Source organism: Coprinopsis cinerea, assembly GCF_000182895.1.
Source record: "Coprinopsis cinerea okayama7#130 chromosome 5 map unlocalized cont3.5, whole genome shotgun sequence".
Lineage (NCBI taxonomy): Eukaryota > Fungi > Basidiomycota > Agaricomycetes > Agaricales > Psathyrellaceae > Coprinopsis > Coprinopsis cinerea.
In genome coordinates, this window is record NW_003307540.1 from 1319512 (window position 1) to 1335570 (window position 16059).

The following is a 16059-nucleotide window of genomic DNA, read 5'->3' on the forward strand; positions in this document are numbered from 1 at the left end:
CGACGATAACCTCTCATCCATGTCTTGCTGAACAGTTTCGGCCCCGTCGACGTCTTTAACGACCATCACACCTCTTTTCTCCCCCGTCTCCCCCATTTTCCTGCGCTGGAGTCCTTTATCAACCCCTGGTCGTCCTGAGTCCACCCCAGCGACCTCATGGCCATGTCAGAGCCAGGTGGGCATCGAAGGCAGCCACCAAGTCCCCTGGTATTCGGCCCAGACACCGTGTTGTCCCCAATTCCCCTCCAGGCTCAGTCGAGCACAGCGAGCAGCCATGGTTCAGGATCCAACACCGTCTCCATGCCCTTCGTCCGACGTCATGTAACCAGACGTCTCAAGGCCGCCAAAGCAGAGTGCGACAAGGAGCTCCAACGAGTCACCAACAACGTCACCGCCTTCTTTGAAGAGCGCCTACGGGAAGGTGATCAGGACATCGACCGTGACCATCGAGAACGTCCAGCAGAAGGTCGGGACCGCGATTCCCAGCTTGGTGATCACGACCACCTTCGAGAACCCTTCGTCTTTCAAACCGCGGAACTTGGGACGACCGCTCACAACGACGAGTATAGCTCAGATGGCGGGTATGAGGCCGAGTCAGAGTTTAGTCGGCACAGTCGTCAACGTGGGTACCAGGATATTGACCATCCCAATGACCAATCTCTTGCTCACTCCCGCTCTACATCTGCCCTGTCTACAGCATCAGTCCAGATGAGCCCCGGCTCGCAACGGCGACAATCCGCCGCTCCCTGGGACAAACCAGTCAGCTCATCGGTCTCCTCCAGTGTGGTCGGGTCAAGCCCTGCCTCTTCCACGATTTTGCTTCCAGAAGCAACCGTCGGGAGGAGGCAGAATACCGTTACACCAGCCACTACCTCGTGGTCCTCCGGCGGCAGCTCTTCACGCCGCTTGTCGAGGAGCATTCATATCCCACCACGGCCAACCGCTTCCGGACAGAGCTCTCGCTCAACCTCACGTTCTCGGTCACCATTGCCTCCCACCTCTTCTCATGCAAGTTTCTCGGAGCACGCTAATGCAGCGTTCAATCGCAGATCATCAAGACTTTTCGTCGACGATCCCGTAGACCCACTCATGGCCGCTCTCTACGAGCTCATTGCTGTCGCTACAGATGTAACCGACATGCCAGTTGCACAGCTCATGAACAATCCCAAGATATGCGAATCCATTGTCCAACGAGTGCAGAACATTGGCAGAGCATGGGACGACCATCCAGACTGGCCCGGTCGTAACTGGTACGTTCAAGTACTGCTCGCCGTCGCCAGCCTCAGCCGTGTCGTGGAGTGGTGGGAGGCCGAGAAACAGTTTTGGAATTTTGACGACAATAACGACGAACACGATGAGCCGCTCATGTTTGTCATGAAACCTGCCGATGAGGACGTGTCCAACTTGGATCTAGAGTTGGAAGGTTTCAGATTGGACGACAAGCCGCCCTCCCCGGGCCTATCCCGCAAGCCAACGGCAGAGGCTCCATTCGTCGCCCCCGCTCCGGAGGGAGATGCTGGGTCCACCTCTTCCGAGAGGTTAACACCCAACCAGGCCGTTTCTAATGCCGAATCAGCGCGCGTCCTCGCCACAGAGCGCTTGCGATTGCAAGCAGAGACGGCCCAGAATCAAAACATCGTAATGGAACTGAGTTTGGATGGCGACCACTTTATCTGGGTAAATCATGCATGGAGAGTGGTTGTCGGGTAAGTACGATCTCTTCAAGCATTTGCCATCACTCTGACCCGATTTGTGACCTGACAGGACGGATCCAGAAGGACTTTCAGGTACTCGCATTTCCAGTTTGCTGGCTCCTTCCGACTGGGGAGTTTTCAAAGAAGCTACAAACCGTCTTCAAGAAGACGATTCACACACGGTCGAGGTCCGGTTCAAGTTGCAAATCGAGCCCACCGTACAGCAGGACCCTTCTGCTGGGGTGTTATACCAGTTGATGGAAGGAAAAGGCATGCTGATGATCGACCGCGAGGATGGTCAACCGTCGCATACCATGTGGGTGGTGCGTCCCATTGCCCCAGCCCGCTTTGAGCACGACACGGTTTCCATCAACCTAGAAGCGGATGACCTGGCGCCGGAACCAGCATCGACGATCAAACAAAGTTTCGTGGACCGCAGTTATACAGAACCAGCGACGCCCTTTCCTTTCAACGAGCCCATCGTTACGGACAACATCCTTTGCCGCATCTGCGAATCTCAGATTCCCCAGTGGTATTTCGAGAAGCACAGCGAAACCTGCGCAGAAACACATAGACTGGAAGCCGAGATCATGGAGTGCAACGAATCAATCCTGGAATTGCGAAATGCCATTCGGGATTTGTCCACCGCCATCGACCGCTCTTCCCCTACGGCTGCGCCTGAATACCGCGGAATGCCTGTATTTATCCCGTCTTCCTCGCCATTGATGTCGTCCCCTCTCCAGTTATTCAGGGCCAACAAGTTACAGAGATTCAGCGTCAAGAAGATGCAACGACGCTTCTTGGACCAGGTCGACGAAATCCTGCAGACATGCCTGGAAATTGCCATGCCCTCTCTGAAGGAGGAGGAGGCGGATGAACCGATCGAAAGACAGCGTCTGCTTTCTCCAACCTCTGAACGGAAGATCACGCAAGTTCGCAATTGGGCAAAGCCAACGACCGAAGATGCCGCGTTAGGCCAGCTTCTTCAGGATGCCGAGCGTATCATGCGCCAGAAGATCGACAGCGTTGTTCGCATGCAGAACACCATACGTTATGCAGAGAAGATTTGGGCAGAGTGGGAAGAGAGGATCGAGAGCTACCTGGCCACGATCAATGAGTCAGGAAGTGAGAACGACTCCGCATCTGAACCCGAGAACGCGCCAGAATCGGTTCGCGACAGAAAAGATTCTGAGACAACAACCGTCGACGATCATTCCAGCACTACCTCAGAATACAACTTCGGCCGCGATACCTCATCCAAGGAACTCTCGCCTATGTCTTGTCTGTCGCCCATCCCGTTCATCACATCTCCAACCGAGCCCCGCCCTCTCTCGCTAGCACCTGTCCCCGCTGCGAGTAACCAACAGCACATTTCCACCCCTATTCCCGTGCACCCTCCCACCATGACTCGGCAACAACAATTGTCAACACGTTCGTCGACGCCATCCTCCGTTTCCTCTCCACTCGCACGGGCACCCATTGTTGCCGCTCCTTCTCCTGAAGATCCGCAGCCTCCGGCATCCCTTGAAGATGCTACCTCCGCGACGGCCACTGCGCCAACCATCAAGACTCGCAAGTCCAACCAGAGCCTACTTGAGCCCAAGTTTGTGGTTACACCACCAGCATCACCACAAGTCTCAGGCCGCGACTCGGCACCCAGTGGTTCTGGCCTCACTCGCGAAGGCTCCACGCGCCGAGGACACCGTCGTCACTCTAATGCAAATATTCTTACAAGCCCTCCACCGGCAGGACCATTGTCTCCCAGACAATCCGGGGCCATCCCCCTCCCTCGTACCAACCCTACATCCATCAAAGACTTCGAAATCATCAAGCCTATCAGTAAAGGTGCCTTTGGATCTGTCTTTTTGGCCAAGAAGCGTGTCACTGGAGACTACTACGCCATCAAAGTTTTGAAGAAGGCGGACATGATTGCGAAGAATCAAATCACTAACGTTAAGGCTGAGCGAATGATCCTCATGAAGCAAGCAGAATCACCATTCGTCGCTAAGCTCTATTTCACCTTCCAGAGCAAGGAGAACCTATACCTCGTCATGGAGTATCTCAATGGTGGTGACTGCGCTGCCTTGATCAAGTCCCTTGGATCCCTTCCGGAGGAATGGGCCAAGAACTACGTGGCAGAAGTCGTCCTTGGATTGGAGTATCTTCACCAACGGGGTATCGTTCATCGGTGAGTGCGAAAAATGGGTTCGTTTCCACAAACATTAACTTAATGTTCTTCCAGTGATCTGAAGCCGGACAATCTCCTCATTGACCAGCATGGACACTTGAAACTCACTGATTTTGGTCTCAGCCGTATTGGTCTCTTGGGACGACAGACTCGAGACACACAGTTTGGACGGGCGCTCAGTCGATATGGTTCACGATCGCGACCTCCGTCGATGGATTCTGCGTACTTCTCTTCTCCCCTCTTCCTCAACGATCCATCTGGTGGTTCGTATTTTACCCAGAGGCCAACTTCGGTGTCCCGTGTTGGAAACAGTCCTTACCTACCCCCAGCAGATGATCCTAGCGAATCCAGCGGTTCCGAGTCTATTGCGAACTTCCATGCCCGTCGCAATGGAAGGATGTCGGACAGTCCCCTGCAGTCGTTCGCCACCGAGTTAACGACTGACCTTCGTTCTCATTCCAGCTCCAATGCGAGTGGCACAACGCCTCCCGGAGAACAGAAATTTGTAGGCACGCCTGATTACTTGGCACCCGAAACTATACTTGGTTTGCGAGGAGACGATGCCGCTGTCGATTGGGTAAGTCAGGATCATTGTCGAAAATGGATAAATCGGGAGTAACTTACCGATTCATTTACAGTGGGCTCTGGGCGTTATCACCTACGAATTCCTTTACGGCATACCTCCTTTCCATGCCGATAGCCCAGAGAAGGTATTCGAGAACATCCTATCTGGACATATCGAGTGGCATGAAGAATGGGTAGAGTATTCTCCAGAGGCTCGTGACTTCATGCAGTCGTTGATGAACGTGGACCCCAACGCTCGACTTGGCTCCGGCGGCGCAGACGAGGTCAAGAGCCATCCATGGTTTGAAGGCATTGAGTGGGACAAGGTCACGACTACAGAAGCCGCTTTCATTCCACAGGTCACCGACCCAGAGTCGACTGATTATTTCGATCCTCGCGGGGCGATCCCCCAACTTTTCGGCGATGACGAAGACCTGGTCGCGGTGACCTCGAGATCGCACACAGGGAGCCCTGCAAACATGCCCCCGCCTAGCGCGCCTGTCCCAATTGCAGGCAAAGAAACTCCCAGTTCTGCTGGTAGTGACGATTTCGGATCCTTTAGCTTCAAAAACCTTCCTGTATTGAAGCAGGCGAACGACGACGTTATCCGCAAACTGAAGACCGATCAAATGGCGCCAATGACCCATACCCTCACTGAACCAGCGAGCTATCACCACCAACGCAAGCGCAGCATGTCTCAACGCATTAAGAAACCACCCAATGTGGTGACGAACATGGATCCCAAGTTAATGTCGACGAATCCTCCCTCACCTGCTACCTCAACATCGTCCATTGCATCTTCTCCCTCCCGCGCGAGTCTTCCTCCCCCGACTCCTGGAAGTGGACTCAGCGGTACCCATTCGAGGAAGCCCTCAGAGTATGGTGCAGTCGAGCGATTTAAACTCAACCACATGGAAGGCGATAGGCGCAACTCTATGCCAAGTCGTCTCCGTACGGCTTCGGTATCAAGCGCAGGGGATGGATCCGGGTCTGAAACCTGGAATTCATCTGCTGGGTACGGCAGCCAACATGAGACTGCCAATACCCCTGCATCCTCGGTCCATTCTGTGGACCTGAGAAAGGCCCCGGATCCTAGTGATCGTGTAGTGACTTGCCTTCTCGCAGAGGACAATCCGATTACTGCCAAAATCATAGAAACTTTGCTTGTCCGGCTAGGGTGCAGGTGCATCGTGGTCTCTGACGGATCTGAGGCCATTAGCGTTGCCATGGGTGACATCAGTACGTCTCTTGTACCCCACTTCAGCGACGCCTGTACTGACCTTGTGATTAGAATTCGATTGTATCCTGATGGATCTGCAGATGCCAGTCTGTAAGTAGCTCCTGGGTGGTCACTGAAGTCTTACACTGACGTGCGTTCTAGTGGACGGAGAAGGTGCTGCGAGGTACATCAAGAGTACAAATGGTAAGAACACCAACACACCCATCATCGCGGTGAGCGCGTACAGCGGGATGGATCCCAGCGAAACTAGCAATGTTTTCGATGCGTCCTTGTCGAAGCCGCTGCAAAAGGCAGATTTGCTCAGTACGTCGTTTCCTTCCGGTTTCCACTGATTATTCTAACGTAAATTCAGACGTATTTCGCCAATTGGGATTCAAGACTACGGCCAAGCAAGGCATTTCGAATGCCAAAGTTGTTCCCGGCGCGTCTCAGCTCGCACAGCCCCCAATACTCTCTTCATGACCATTCGACTTCATGTGCACTGATTTATTATGACCTTCTCTTCTCGGCTATGCCCCGCATTCTTTCCTTGCAAACATATCCATGCATCTCGTATTCCTATCATTGTATTTGAGCATTGTTTACCATCATGTGCATTCTTCGTTCACCTTTCTCATCTGTAGTTCTATGGTCGCTTGGTAGTGTTTCGCTATATATTTGTCCGCAACTCAAACCATGGCAGTTTTGGTGTAGAATATTGGGCTCTAGGGTCCGTGGGAATGGTGAGCGATTGCCATAAGCTCCTGGCTGAACCAAGCAGCAACATTTGACCTTTCAACTGTTTGCAACCCCGAGAATTTGCTACACTTCCTACCGATCTAATACTTGCTGCACCGTCCCTCTGACATTGCGTTTGGACATTGCTGGATGCATATGTCTTTGTTTGTCGGCCTGCAGTGTGGGGCCACTATTCTTGCGGGCAACGAGAAATAGAACAGCCCTGTCGGGGCGCTGCAACAACCATCGCATCTGTATTGAAACCAAATGGAACGCAGACCACCGGCGGTAGGGCCAACGGCGACCTCGTCACATTCTGGACGCCGAGAGCATTCACTGCCCAGCGGTTATCCAAATGCACTGGATCCAAGGTTCAATCCACAAACCATCCACCGGGCAGATACCTTGTTCATGACCCATGATCCAAACCAATCTTCCACAAGGAGCCCTTCAACGTCGTCGGGAGAAACAAACCATTCCTTATCTAGGCAACTTTACCCGGCACATTTGCAGGCGTTCACTCCAATGAGCCATGGCCCTTCCTTTAGCGCCCAACACCCTCCACATCCAGTGCATTCGCCCTACCAAAGCGTGGGACAGCATAAACGACTTCACAAATCCCCGCCTCCTCGACACCAAACGGGCCCTGCTTCATATGGATCTAACCTTGGCTCTCTTAACCAGAATCAACCACACAGCGCCTTCAGCCATCACCATCGACAGTCGTCTGTCGATCCATTTCCCTCGTTTTCACCCGGGCAGTACCTATCGTCGCAGCACCAACACCGTCCAGCACCGGTAGCTGAGCACCAACGCCCACCACCGCCGAATGTACTTCCGCCTTATGGCAATTACTATCCCAGCGCCAGCTATCCGCCGACGGGGCCGAATATCCCGTCTCCCCCGTTACCCCCATTTCAACCGCTAGATCCTTCTGAAATCGATGCAGAGCGACAAGTGTTAACAAGCAGTCCGGATATAGCGCTCCCTCCGGAACACCATCTATCGCGAACCAACCCATACATAAATCCATATCTCCGGCCGCGACAAGATTCGGTCTCGATCGCTACCCAACCGGAAGCCATCCAGCCACCTCTACAACCCACAGCTCAGGGCCCTGAATCGACCAGTGACGACGACGAGCTTGCTCAAGCTCTTGCCTTGTCGCAGACAGAGAATGAGGCGCGCCAGAAGTTGGAGGAACAACTTCGGCAGCAGGAAGAAGAGGACCTTGCACGTGCCCTTGCAGAATCCATGCTCTCAACTGGGAACAACATCGACATTACTTCCAATCCCTTCTTTGCAGAATTCAGCGGGGTTGCCTCTAGTTCCAAATTCACGCTGGAGTCCTCAACCTCCACAGAGGTTACGATGGAATATAGAGTCTCTTCAGTCTCTCAGGTCGAACCCGATGACGTTGATGCTACAGATAGCTTCAGTCAGGACCGGATGCCAGGGAAAGAGGAAATAGTGCGCAGTGACAGAAGACAAAGTAGCATTGCACTAGGAAAGCGCCCCGCGTTAGACAGTGCTGGATCTTCAAGTTCCCCTGTGTTGGAACCGGCCCTTGAGGCCTCTGGCGCAGGCCATGAAGAACGCCCGTTCTTGGTGGAAGAGGAGCCCGAAAAGGTGACCCCTGCTCAAAAGCGTCGAGATGACACCGGGCGTAATCAAGGGAAGAGTTCTTATTCGCTTGATACAGTGGCGGAGGAGCCTTATTTCGCGTCGACGAAAGGCGGCGAACAATCCCTCTTATTCTCTACACCAGTTCCTGATCGGCATGTAGGTCAATTGACCCATTCACCATCATCCTCAACCTCCAACCAGAAATCGTTTCTGGACATACCTCAATCGAATCCGTCTAGGCCTGAATCGCCGTCGGAAATTGCTTATTATAACGACGAGCCCCCTTCTCCATTGCCAGATAGCCAAACGATAGTTCCCAACCCGTCCCCACCTGTAAACCAGGACACGAAAACCGAGTACATTCGCCCCGCCCACAAACCGGCCAACTCCGTCAGTGGCTATCGCATCCATGCGTCCAGTATTTCATCCAATCAGCCACCCTCGGTTTTCAGCGTTCAGTCATCCCCAACCGCGGCATCAGGGAGTGCTATTTCCAACAGTCCCATTCAAACGTCCCGCCCAATCCCATCCACGACCTCGAGCAACTCTCTTCCTCTAACCCTGTCCCGTATTTCCTCCAACCTCGGCTCTGAAGACGATCACCAAGGTTCGACGCCTGCAGTGGCCCCAACTCCCTTGAATCCGAACCAGTTTATCGACCCGGAACTACTCGTGGGTGTTTGTAAGTCGTATAACACTTTTCCTTACCATGAGACTTACCGCCCTCCCAGCCATCGGCTTTACGCAGCCTACTCTTTCGCCCGTCCGGAAACCAATGGAGGGCGCTGTACCAAATATTATTTCTTTGCCCTATGGTCGATGTCCGGCTCTGCATATTCAAGCCCCGTCATGGAAACATGTCCTCAAGCTAATGGCAAGAATGAGCAGCACGAAGTTCGAGCCGACAGTGCAGGCAATGGCGATTACCAAGACCGAGCTGAAGCTCAGGACTGTAGTTCAATTCGTGAGGGTAAGTAATGTCATAGTCGTTTGGATGCCTTCTCGAATTGATGCTTATCCTTTGGTAGCCATCACCCAGCAGTTCAGAATGGCGAACCCTGCTCTGGTTCAAAATTGACCATCCCGTACCATCTAATCACCCCAACGCACAAAAATACAACAGCGGACACCCCAACACCCTCCCTTACGCGTTCACGTTGATGTCACTACCCCTTGTCCTGCAAAACGCTGCAGACAGCCCGATATCCAAAACGTATACCATCCCCGCTACTGAATCACTTCCCTTTCCAACGCTACCCATCAGCTTCCCCAATCTTGCTCTCTATCTCCAAGCGGCGTTGGACTTTTCTCGTGCGCAGAAAGACGACAGTCATGGTTACCGCAAACTCGCAAAAATGGTCAGCACATGCTATCCCAACACAGAGAGCGACACGTCCTTGGAGGGACCGGACAAGAGCAGTGTCGGAGACTTGTTTAAACGCGTGATTGGTCGAAAGGATAAGAAGCAAAAGGGTAAAACAAATAACGATACTTATGACCTGATCACACCATTCGTGCCAGACGAGTGGGGTTGATCTTTCTCCATCTTTGCGGCTCTTTGTTGTCGTCTTTTGGTCCATCACGCCTTTTCCATACGTCTCTCGTATTCACCCGATGGTGTAGGTTACTGGGATTTGATATAAAAGGGCATGTGCAGTTGAAAGCGACAAAAATACTGCGTGGTGGAAAGACGGGAATCGGTTGAAGAGGACCAAGCGAACGAAAGGGTTGGTCATGGTCTATGACGACGGACTGGGTGATTCCAAAGGACCTGGCCCAAAGGTTTTAACGCGAGCCTGTCTCGCCCTTTCTCGGTCGAATGCAACCATTGCGCGTCGAAATGCTGGCCCTGCTCGTATTTCCGGTATTTCGGGTTTCTTGATTGTGCCGAACCTTTCAAGTGGCCAGACAATAGCGAGGAGCTTGGATTCAATCAAACCTCTAGCAACCTGTGGCATTTCCATTGGGATTCCATGAGGAAGTTGGAACAGTGCAAGTATGAAAAACCTTCCGTACCGGACCAAATGTGTTGCTGTCGTCGCTGTTGTAGTAGTCGTCACCTTGCTTTCATGTCAGAAAGGAACCCTACGCAAAGGGATAAAGGGTACCTTCGACCCATACGTGTCCCTTTGGCACCACAACCTCTTTTATTGGGTACGGTGGTAGGGTTTGGACGATATCCCCCTCTATTGCCACGATTCGTTTGATTAGCTTGTAGTTGGGGTCCATTGGAGACCTGGTTGGAGGCTTTTAGATAAGCACATAGCAAGGGGAAAACAAAAAAGCTTGCCAAAAATACCGTACTTTAAGACTACAATGTCTTCTCGATCAAGAACCTGTTCGTCCCATGCCGCTGTTCGATCGAACAAGGCAACGTCTCTCGAGGATGACCAGTCAGGATTGAGTGTCGGCTATCTGGGATGAATACAGAGATATAGTTGGTTTAGATTATGTTCGTCAATTGTGACAGCGAGTCTGCCGGACCTGCATGCTTCTCCCTGACACAATCTGGAACTCGAAAATGCGTGACGACAGGCCTATTGCCAGTGGCGACCAATAGAGAACGCGAATTGCTGAACGGAGAGACTGTGGTATTTCATAGCGGGACCAGAATGTGACTTGAGCAACGAATTTGGGCCATGATATACGCTGCATCGAGCGCCCGGTGTTGAGAGGAGGAAAAGGTGCAATGCCATCAAAGTCTGTTCCGCGCTGCCAGAAATGGGCGGTGCCAGTGCCGTTTCAAGTTCCCAGCGTCAAAAAGTGATATTACATAGCATATTCTAATGGTGTAATGTGCATCTAAGTAAAACATTAATACAAGCCATGGCTGTAGATCAAAAATATTCATCCGTCGTACTGAAGTCAAGTCAGCGTTTGATAGAATTAGAGGCAGTAACAGTCTGAGTGAAGGACGTACAAGCATCGACTGAAACTGGGTGGGTGGCCCGCTGTCGGGCTGACATTGGCCTTGGCATAATCTGAAACTCTCTTCTCGAAGAAATTTGCTTTGCCTTCCATAGATATCAATTCCATGAAATCGAAGGGGTTGTCAACATGATAATGTTTGTCGTTTCCGAGAGAAGTGAGGAGTCTGTCGGCTACGAACTCAATGTACTGGTTCATCAAAGACGAATTCATCCCTATCAGTGATACTGGTAGTGCATCTGAAGCATGGTTCAGCCTACTCCCATTGGACTCAAGGAGGATCAATCAGACTGTACCTGAGAAGAACTCCTTCTCGATCTCCACAGCCTCTGTGACGATGGCCAATATGGTGTCAGAATGAGGACGCTTGCGGAGATAGGCGAAGAGGAGACATGCAAAATCTGTGTGCATCCCCTCATCACGACTAATGAGTTCGTTGGAGAACGTCAATCCCGGCAAAAGTCCGCGCTTCCGCATCCAAAAGATGGCCGCAAAGGACCCAGAGAAGAAGACACCTTCGACGACTGCAAAGGCAACAAGCCGCTCGGCAAACGTCGTGGATTTGTCGGATGTCCATGTCAAGGCCCATTCTGCTTTCCTCTGAATGGACGGGATTGTTTCTATAGCCCTGAAGAGAAAGTCGCGCTCCTCTGGATCCTTGATATAGGTGTCAATGAGCAGGGAATAGGTTTCGGAGTGAACATTTTCAATCATGACTTGGAACCCGTAGAAACACCGAGCTTCAGGGACCTGGACCTCACTAGAAAACCTTTCGACAAGGTTCTCGTTGACGATGCCATCTGACGAGGCAAAGAATGCAAGAATACGTGAAAGGAAGTGGCGCTCCGCGTTGGTCAGCTTTGACCAATCCATCATGTCATGAGAAAGATCAATCTCTTCGGCCGTCCAGAAGGAGGCTTGGGCTCTCTTGTAATGGGTCCATATCTTTGAGCGGTTGCAATTGATCAGTAATTTCCAGGACAAACCAAAGGCCAATGTCTCTACGAACCTCCGGGTATTGAATGGGATACAAGGTTAGACGCTTCGGGGATGGTTTAAGCAATGGTTCTTCGGCTGCAAATGCTGTTAGCATTGTCCTTTCGGCCAAGCCAAGTCTCCTCACACTCGGGGAGATCAACCTCGCCTACAAAGCGTCGGTTACGCTCCTGATGGGCCACATGTGAGCTCCAAAGCCCAGACTGTTTTGCCGGCGCGTCGTCGCGTTCGCCGACGGAGAGATTGGAAAACGATGAAATTAGCTAGAGGAGCAGAGGTTTAGAGTGGGCATTTCTCTATAGTATGGCTACGCACCTTTATGTATGGTGGCGACATGGAAGGCCTGGAACAAGACTGGGCACTGGCAGTGGGGTCGTCGGTGCCGTCTCCAGTCGGGGCGGAGCTTGCTAATTAGCGTGACTCAGTTGATCAAACGCGTGACGTCACATAGGGCACAGTCACACGCGTTGGAAGGGTTTGGCAAACAAGAGCATACAAAACGCGTTGATTTTTGACGCGGTTGGTTTGAAAGTTGGGACAAACAGGACCATACGTGTCACAGGCATAAAACTCGCCGGCCAACTTGACTTTTCTGTGTCTTCGAACCACAACCTCCATTAGCCAGTTCCCATCCTATCACCTCGCTGATTCCTACAATGTCTTCCCTTGCTGTTCCTCGTCCCTCGTCGCCTCAGCCCACACCCAGTAAGAAGGTAGGCCGTCGCCACGCTCCCCATTCCCTAGCACCGTTCTCATGAATGTCCTAGGCTGCCGCCGCCCTGGCCGCATTCTCCCTCGAATCACCAACCAAACCCTCCAAGAAGGTTTCGCAACCCATTATCGACGACGAGCGTCTCCCCGAGTCGCCCAAGTCTATCACTGAGGAGGAGTCCGTCGACGAATTGACCCTGCTCAGGCGCAAGTTTGTCGGAGAGGTCGACCTTCCTGAGAGTATGTCTTCTCTATCACAGTTTCGACACCCCTTTGACACCGCGCTCTCCAGGTGAAGAGCCTCTCTTGAAAGAGTCTAAGCGCCGCTTCGTCCTCTTCCCTATCCAATATCACGAGGTACGTGCCCCTTCGCGTGCTCGACGCGACGCGTACTAATTAATCTTTAGATCTGGCAAATGTACAAGAAGGCCGAAGCGTCCTTCTGGACTGCCGAAGAGATGGACCTCTCCAAGGACCTTCATGACTGGAACAACAAGCTGAACGACAACGAGCGCCACTTCATCTCCCATGTCCTCGCCTTCTTTGCCGCCTCTGACGGTATCGTCAACGAAAACCTGCTCGAGCGCTTCTCTAATGAAGTGCAAGCCGCTGAAGCGCGCTGCTTCTACGGCTTCCAGATCATGATGGAAAACATTCACTCGGAAACCTACTCCCTCCTCATCGACACCTATATCAAGGACCCTGCCCAACGTGACTACCTCTTCGACGCCGTCGACACCATCCCTTGCATTAAGAAGAAGGCCGACTGGGCCCTCACTTGGATTTCAGACCAGAAGTCTACATTCGCTGAGCGCCTCGTCGCCTTTGCCGCAGTTGAGGGAATCTTCTTCTCTGGCTCCTTCGCCTCCATCTTCTGGCTGAAGAAGCGTGGTCTCATGCCCGGCCTTACCTTCTCCAACGAGCTCATCAGCCGTGATGAGGGTATGCACACCGACTTTGCCTGCCTCCTCTTCAGCCACCTCAAACGCCGACCTCATCCCGACGTTGTCAAGCGCATCATCACTGAGGCTGTTGCCATCGAGCAAGAGTTCTTGACTGGTATGTTCTTTTGCTTGTTAAGGATACAATTTCAAATATATTCAACGTCTTTCTTAGATGCTCTGCCCGTCAAGCTCATTGGCATGAACGCCGAGTTGATGTGCCAGTACATCGAGTTTGTTGCTGACCGTCTCCTCGTTTCCCTGGGTAACGAGAAGGTCTACAACTCGACCAACCCCTTCGATTTCATGGACATGATCTCCCTCCAGGGCAAGACCAACTTCTTTGAGAAGCGGGTTTCTGACTATGCGAAAGCTGGTGTCAACCAAACCGCTGCGAGCTCGACGGATGCCTCCCAACCACAAGCGTCGAACAGGCTGTTCTCTCTTGACGAGGACTTCTAAACGACGTCGCCTGCATCACATTTCGTCTTTCATCATATCTATCGCTCGCATATCATCGCTTTCGCTTATCCTCACATTGTTGGCATTTTAGAACTCAAGCAATTTATGTACTTTATGTAGCTCATCTTCTGTAGTTGTGGACCACTAGGTCCGTTGTAGTATACCAGTCTAACTTATGCAATCCTCACGAATCCAAACAACTGCTCTTTGTCCGATTTCATCTTATTTGTCCGTCACCCGATGTTAGTAAGTTCTTTGGCGAAGGCAGGCGTTGACGCTGGACTCTAGAGCCCAATGATGTAGAAAAAGGAATTCAGGCTGTTGACACGATTAATTGTCCAAGAATCCAATGATTCTGAAATGGATGAATAGATTATCCAACCCACACAGCACGGCCATAAGCTCAAAGGAAGTTAATGTCGTTTCCCGAGTTTTTTCTGCAGGAAACCTGGAAACTTGGGGGTTGACATGGGAGTTGACTGGAGAAGGTCCCAGAGGAGCCCACGCTATCCGAAGAAGTGTCAACTGTTCCATGTTACGCTTCAAAACCTGGGCCCCGAATACCTTCCGACATTGCGCATTTGGAGCCCTACAATAGGTGTTGAGGAGACTGATTGAGTGAATGATTCGAATTCCTTGACATAACAGAACAAATCAGTTTGGCAGATGGGACGTGAACGGATGGAGCATGCGAAGGATTAGCGTGTCCAGGTCCTACTTTGGTGAAGGTCCCAAGGTAGATATGGGAAGCGCCACAAGCGTGCAGCGTATTAAGTCTTCAAGGAGTGCCCAAGAGTTTGCGAGGGGGTTTTGCAGGACTAGGTTCGGAAAAGGCGATGGAACGGTAGAGCATTGGTGTACACCAATGTGTACACGGCTGTCGAATTCGAAGATCATAACAAAGGCTTGCAATCGAACCGAGCGCTCAAGGGTGCCGCGACATTGGATTTAACCTGTGTCCATTGGCGACGAAGGACGGAATCTAGTCTCCGTGCGGTTTTGCATGTTGAAAGCGGGGCCGTGGCGTTGGGATAGGAAGTATCGAGACGTAAGTGCATGCAGGCTAAGATTAGACTCTTCCTTCGTGCCTGCCGGACAAGCACGAAGGTTCTGCCGTTGTCCAATAAGAGAAGCCCAACGCGGGAGGTTGAAGGGAGTGAGAAAGAAGGGGCCTTATCTCGGAGATAGGGGCCACTCCTCGCAGAATCATGTCCACACCAAGTAGCACACGAAGCTTACGGCGAGGCGGGGGGACGGATCACTCCGTCAGGATTGCTTTTGGGACCTTCGTTGCCAGATTGGCGAGGCTCGTAGTGCCGTAGGTGGAATCATTCCATGGTCATACGAGGCAGCCGCTCAGCGCGGCTTCTGAAAGTTCAACGTGGCCGTTTTCATTTACAACTCGCGGACCGAGCCCAGGTAGACCTGATTGACATCGAGGAACTGGTAGACCAAATAGTGGTCTTGACATGATGGGGTTCTCGACATCTCTCGACATGTGAACCGGGGTGGTGGTGATTGAGAGAGGAAAGAAAGAACATTGCGTTTGGGTTTCGCGATCGACATGTGTGGTGATGTTTGTCGTATGTAAGCGCCGAAGGGGTTGGCTCTTGGCTCAGCGGCCAAATTGCAGTTTGATTTTGACAGTCACCTATCAGTCCAACGCTCAACCACCTGTTCCGAGCTTGGAACTTTACACCACAATGGGGCCCAGGGCATTCACCCTTTCGTCTCTTTCGGGTTTCAGGATGTACACAAGCAGCGCTGGCCACTGCAGGAAAATACTACTAGTGTTTCAATCTCCTCGTGAAGGTGGATAGAATGATGATCAGTGGTGATTTCTTGCATGATCACACAGCTTGTTATGCGGACGACTCTCCTTCGGTGGCTCCTGTAGATCGGACATAAGTAATCGACGCTGGGTGCTCTGGGCGGTAAAAGAACGCAGTTATCAATGGCAGACATACATGCCAGAAGCGGTAACCGGAGACC

General features: G+C 52.0%; 5 protein-coding genes across 5 annotated transcripts; 4 read left to right on the forward strand and 1 right to left on the reverse strand.

Moving 5' to 3' along the window:
• Nucleotides 1-162: 162 nt before the first annotated feature.
• CC1G_14605 (hypothetical protein) lies at nt 163-1031 on the forward strand (the record flags this gene model as incomplete). The annotated part of the gene is made up of 2 exons (XM_002911128.1): nt 163-626; nt 698-1031. The coding sequence occupies 2 exons, from the start codon at nt 163-165 to the stop codon at nt 1029-1031; spliced, it is 798 nt and encodes a 265-aa protein (XP_002911174.1).
• A 58-nt stretch (nt 1032-1089) lies between these two features.
• On the forward strand, nt 1090-6148 carry CC1G_14606 (AGC/NDR protein kinase; the record flags this gene model as incomplete). The annotated part of the gene is made up of 7 exons (XM_002911129.1): nt 1090-1706; nt 1765-3882; nt 3937-4459; nt 4521-5685; nt 5738-5776; nt 5828-5989; nt 6039-6148. 7 exons carry the CDS (start codon nt 1090-1092, stop codon nt 6146-6148), a joined length of 4734 nt encoding a protein of 1577 aa, XP_002911175.1.
• A 780-nt stretch (nt 6149-6928) lies between these two features.
• Nucleotides 6929-9564, forward strand: CC1G_00199 (hypothetical protein; the record flags this gene model as incomplete). Its single annotated transcript, XM_001837011.2, has 3 exons — nt 6929-8711; nt 8761-8999; nt 9058-9564. The coding sequence occupies 3 exons, from the start codon at nt 6929-6931 to the stop codon at nt 9562-9564; spliced, it is 2529 nt and encodes an 842-aa protein (XP_001837063.2).
• Nucleotides 9565-10866: 1302 nt separating this feature from the next.
• Nucleotides 10867-12289, reverse strand: CC1G_00200 (ribonucleotide reductase small subunit; the record flags this gene model as incomplete). The annotated part of the gene is made up of 6 exons (XM_001837012.2): nt 10867-10888; nt 10950-11196; nt 11254-11902; nt 11967-12031; nt 12081-12216; nt 12269-12289. The coding sequence occupies 6 exons, from the start codon at nt 12287-12289 to the stop codon at nt 10867-10869; spliced, it is 1140 nt and encodes a 379-aa protein (XP_001837064.2).
• Nucleotides 12290-12565: 276 nt separating this feature from the next.
• Nucleotides 12566-14275, forward strand: CC1G_00201 (ribonucleotide reductase small subunit). The gene is made up of 5 exons (XM_001837013.2): nt 12566-12666; nt 12721-12904; nt 12957-13021; nt 13072-13723; nt 13781-14275. The coding sequence occupies exons 1-5, from the start codon at nt 12610-12612 to the stop codon at nt 14065-14067; spliced, it is 1245 nt and encodes a 414-aa protein (XP_001837065.1). The 5' UTR covers nt 12566-12609; the 3' UTR covers nt 14068-14275.
• Nucleotides 14276-16059: the final 1784 nt, after the last annotated feature.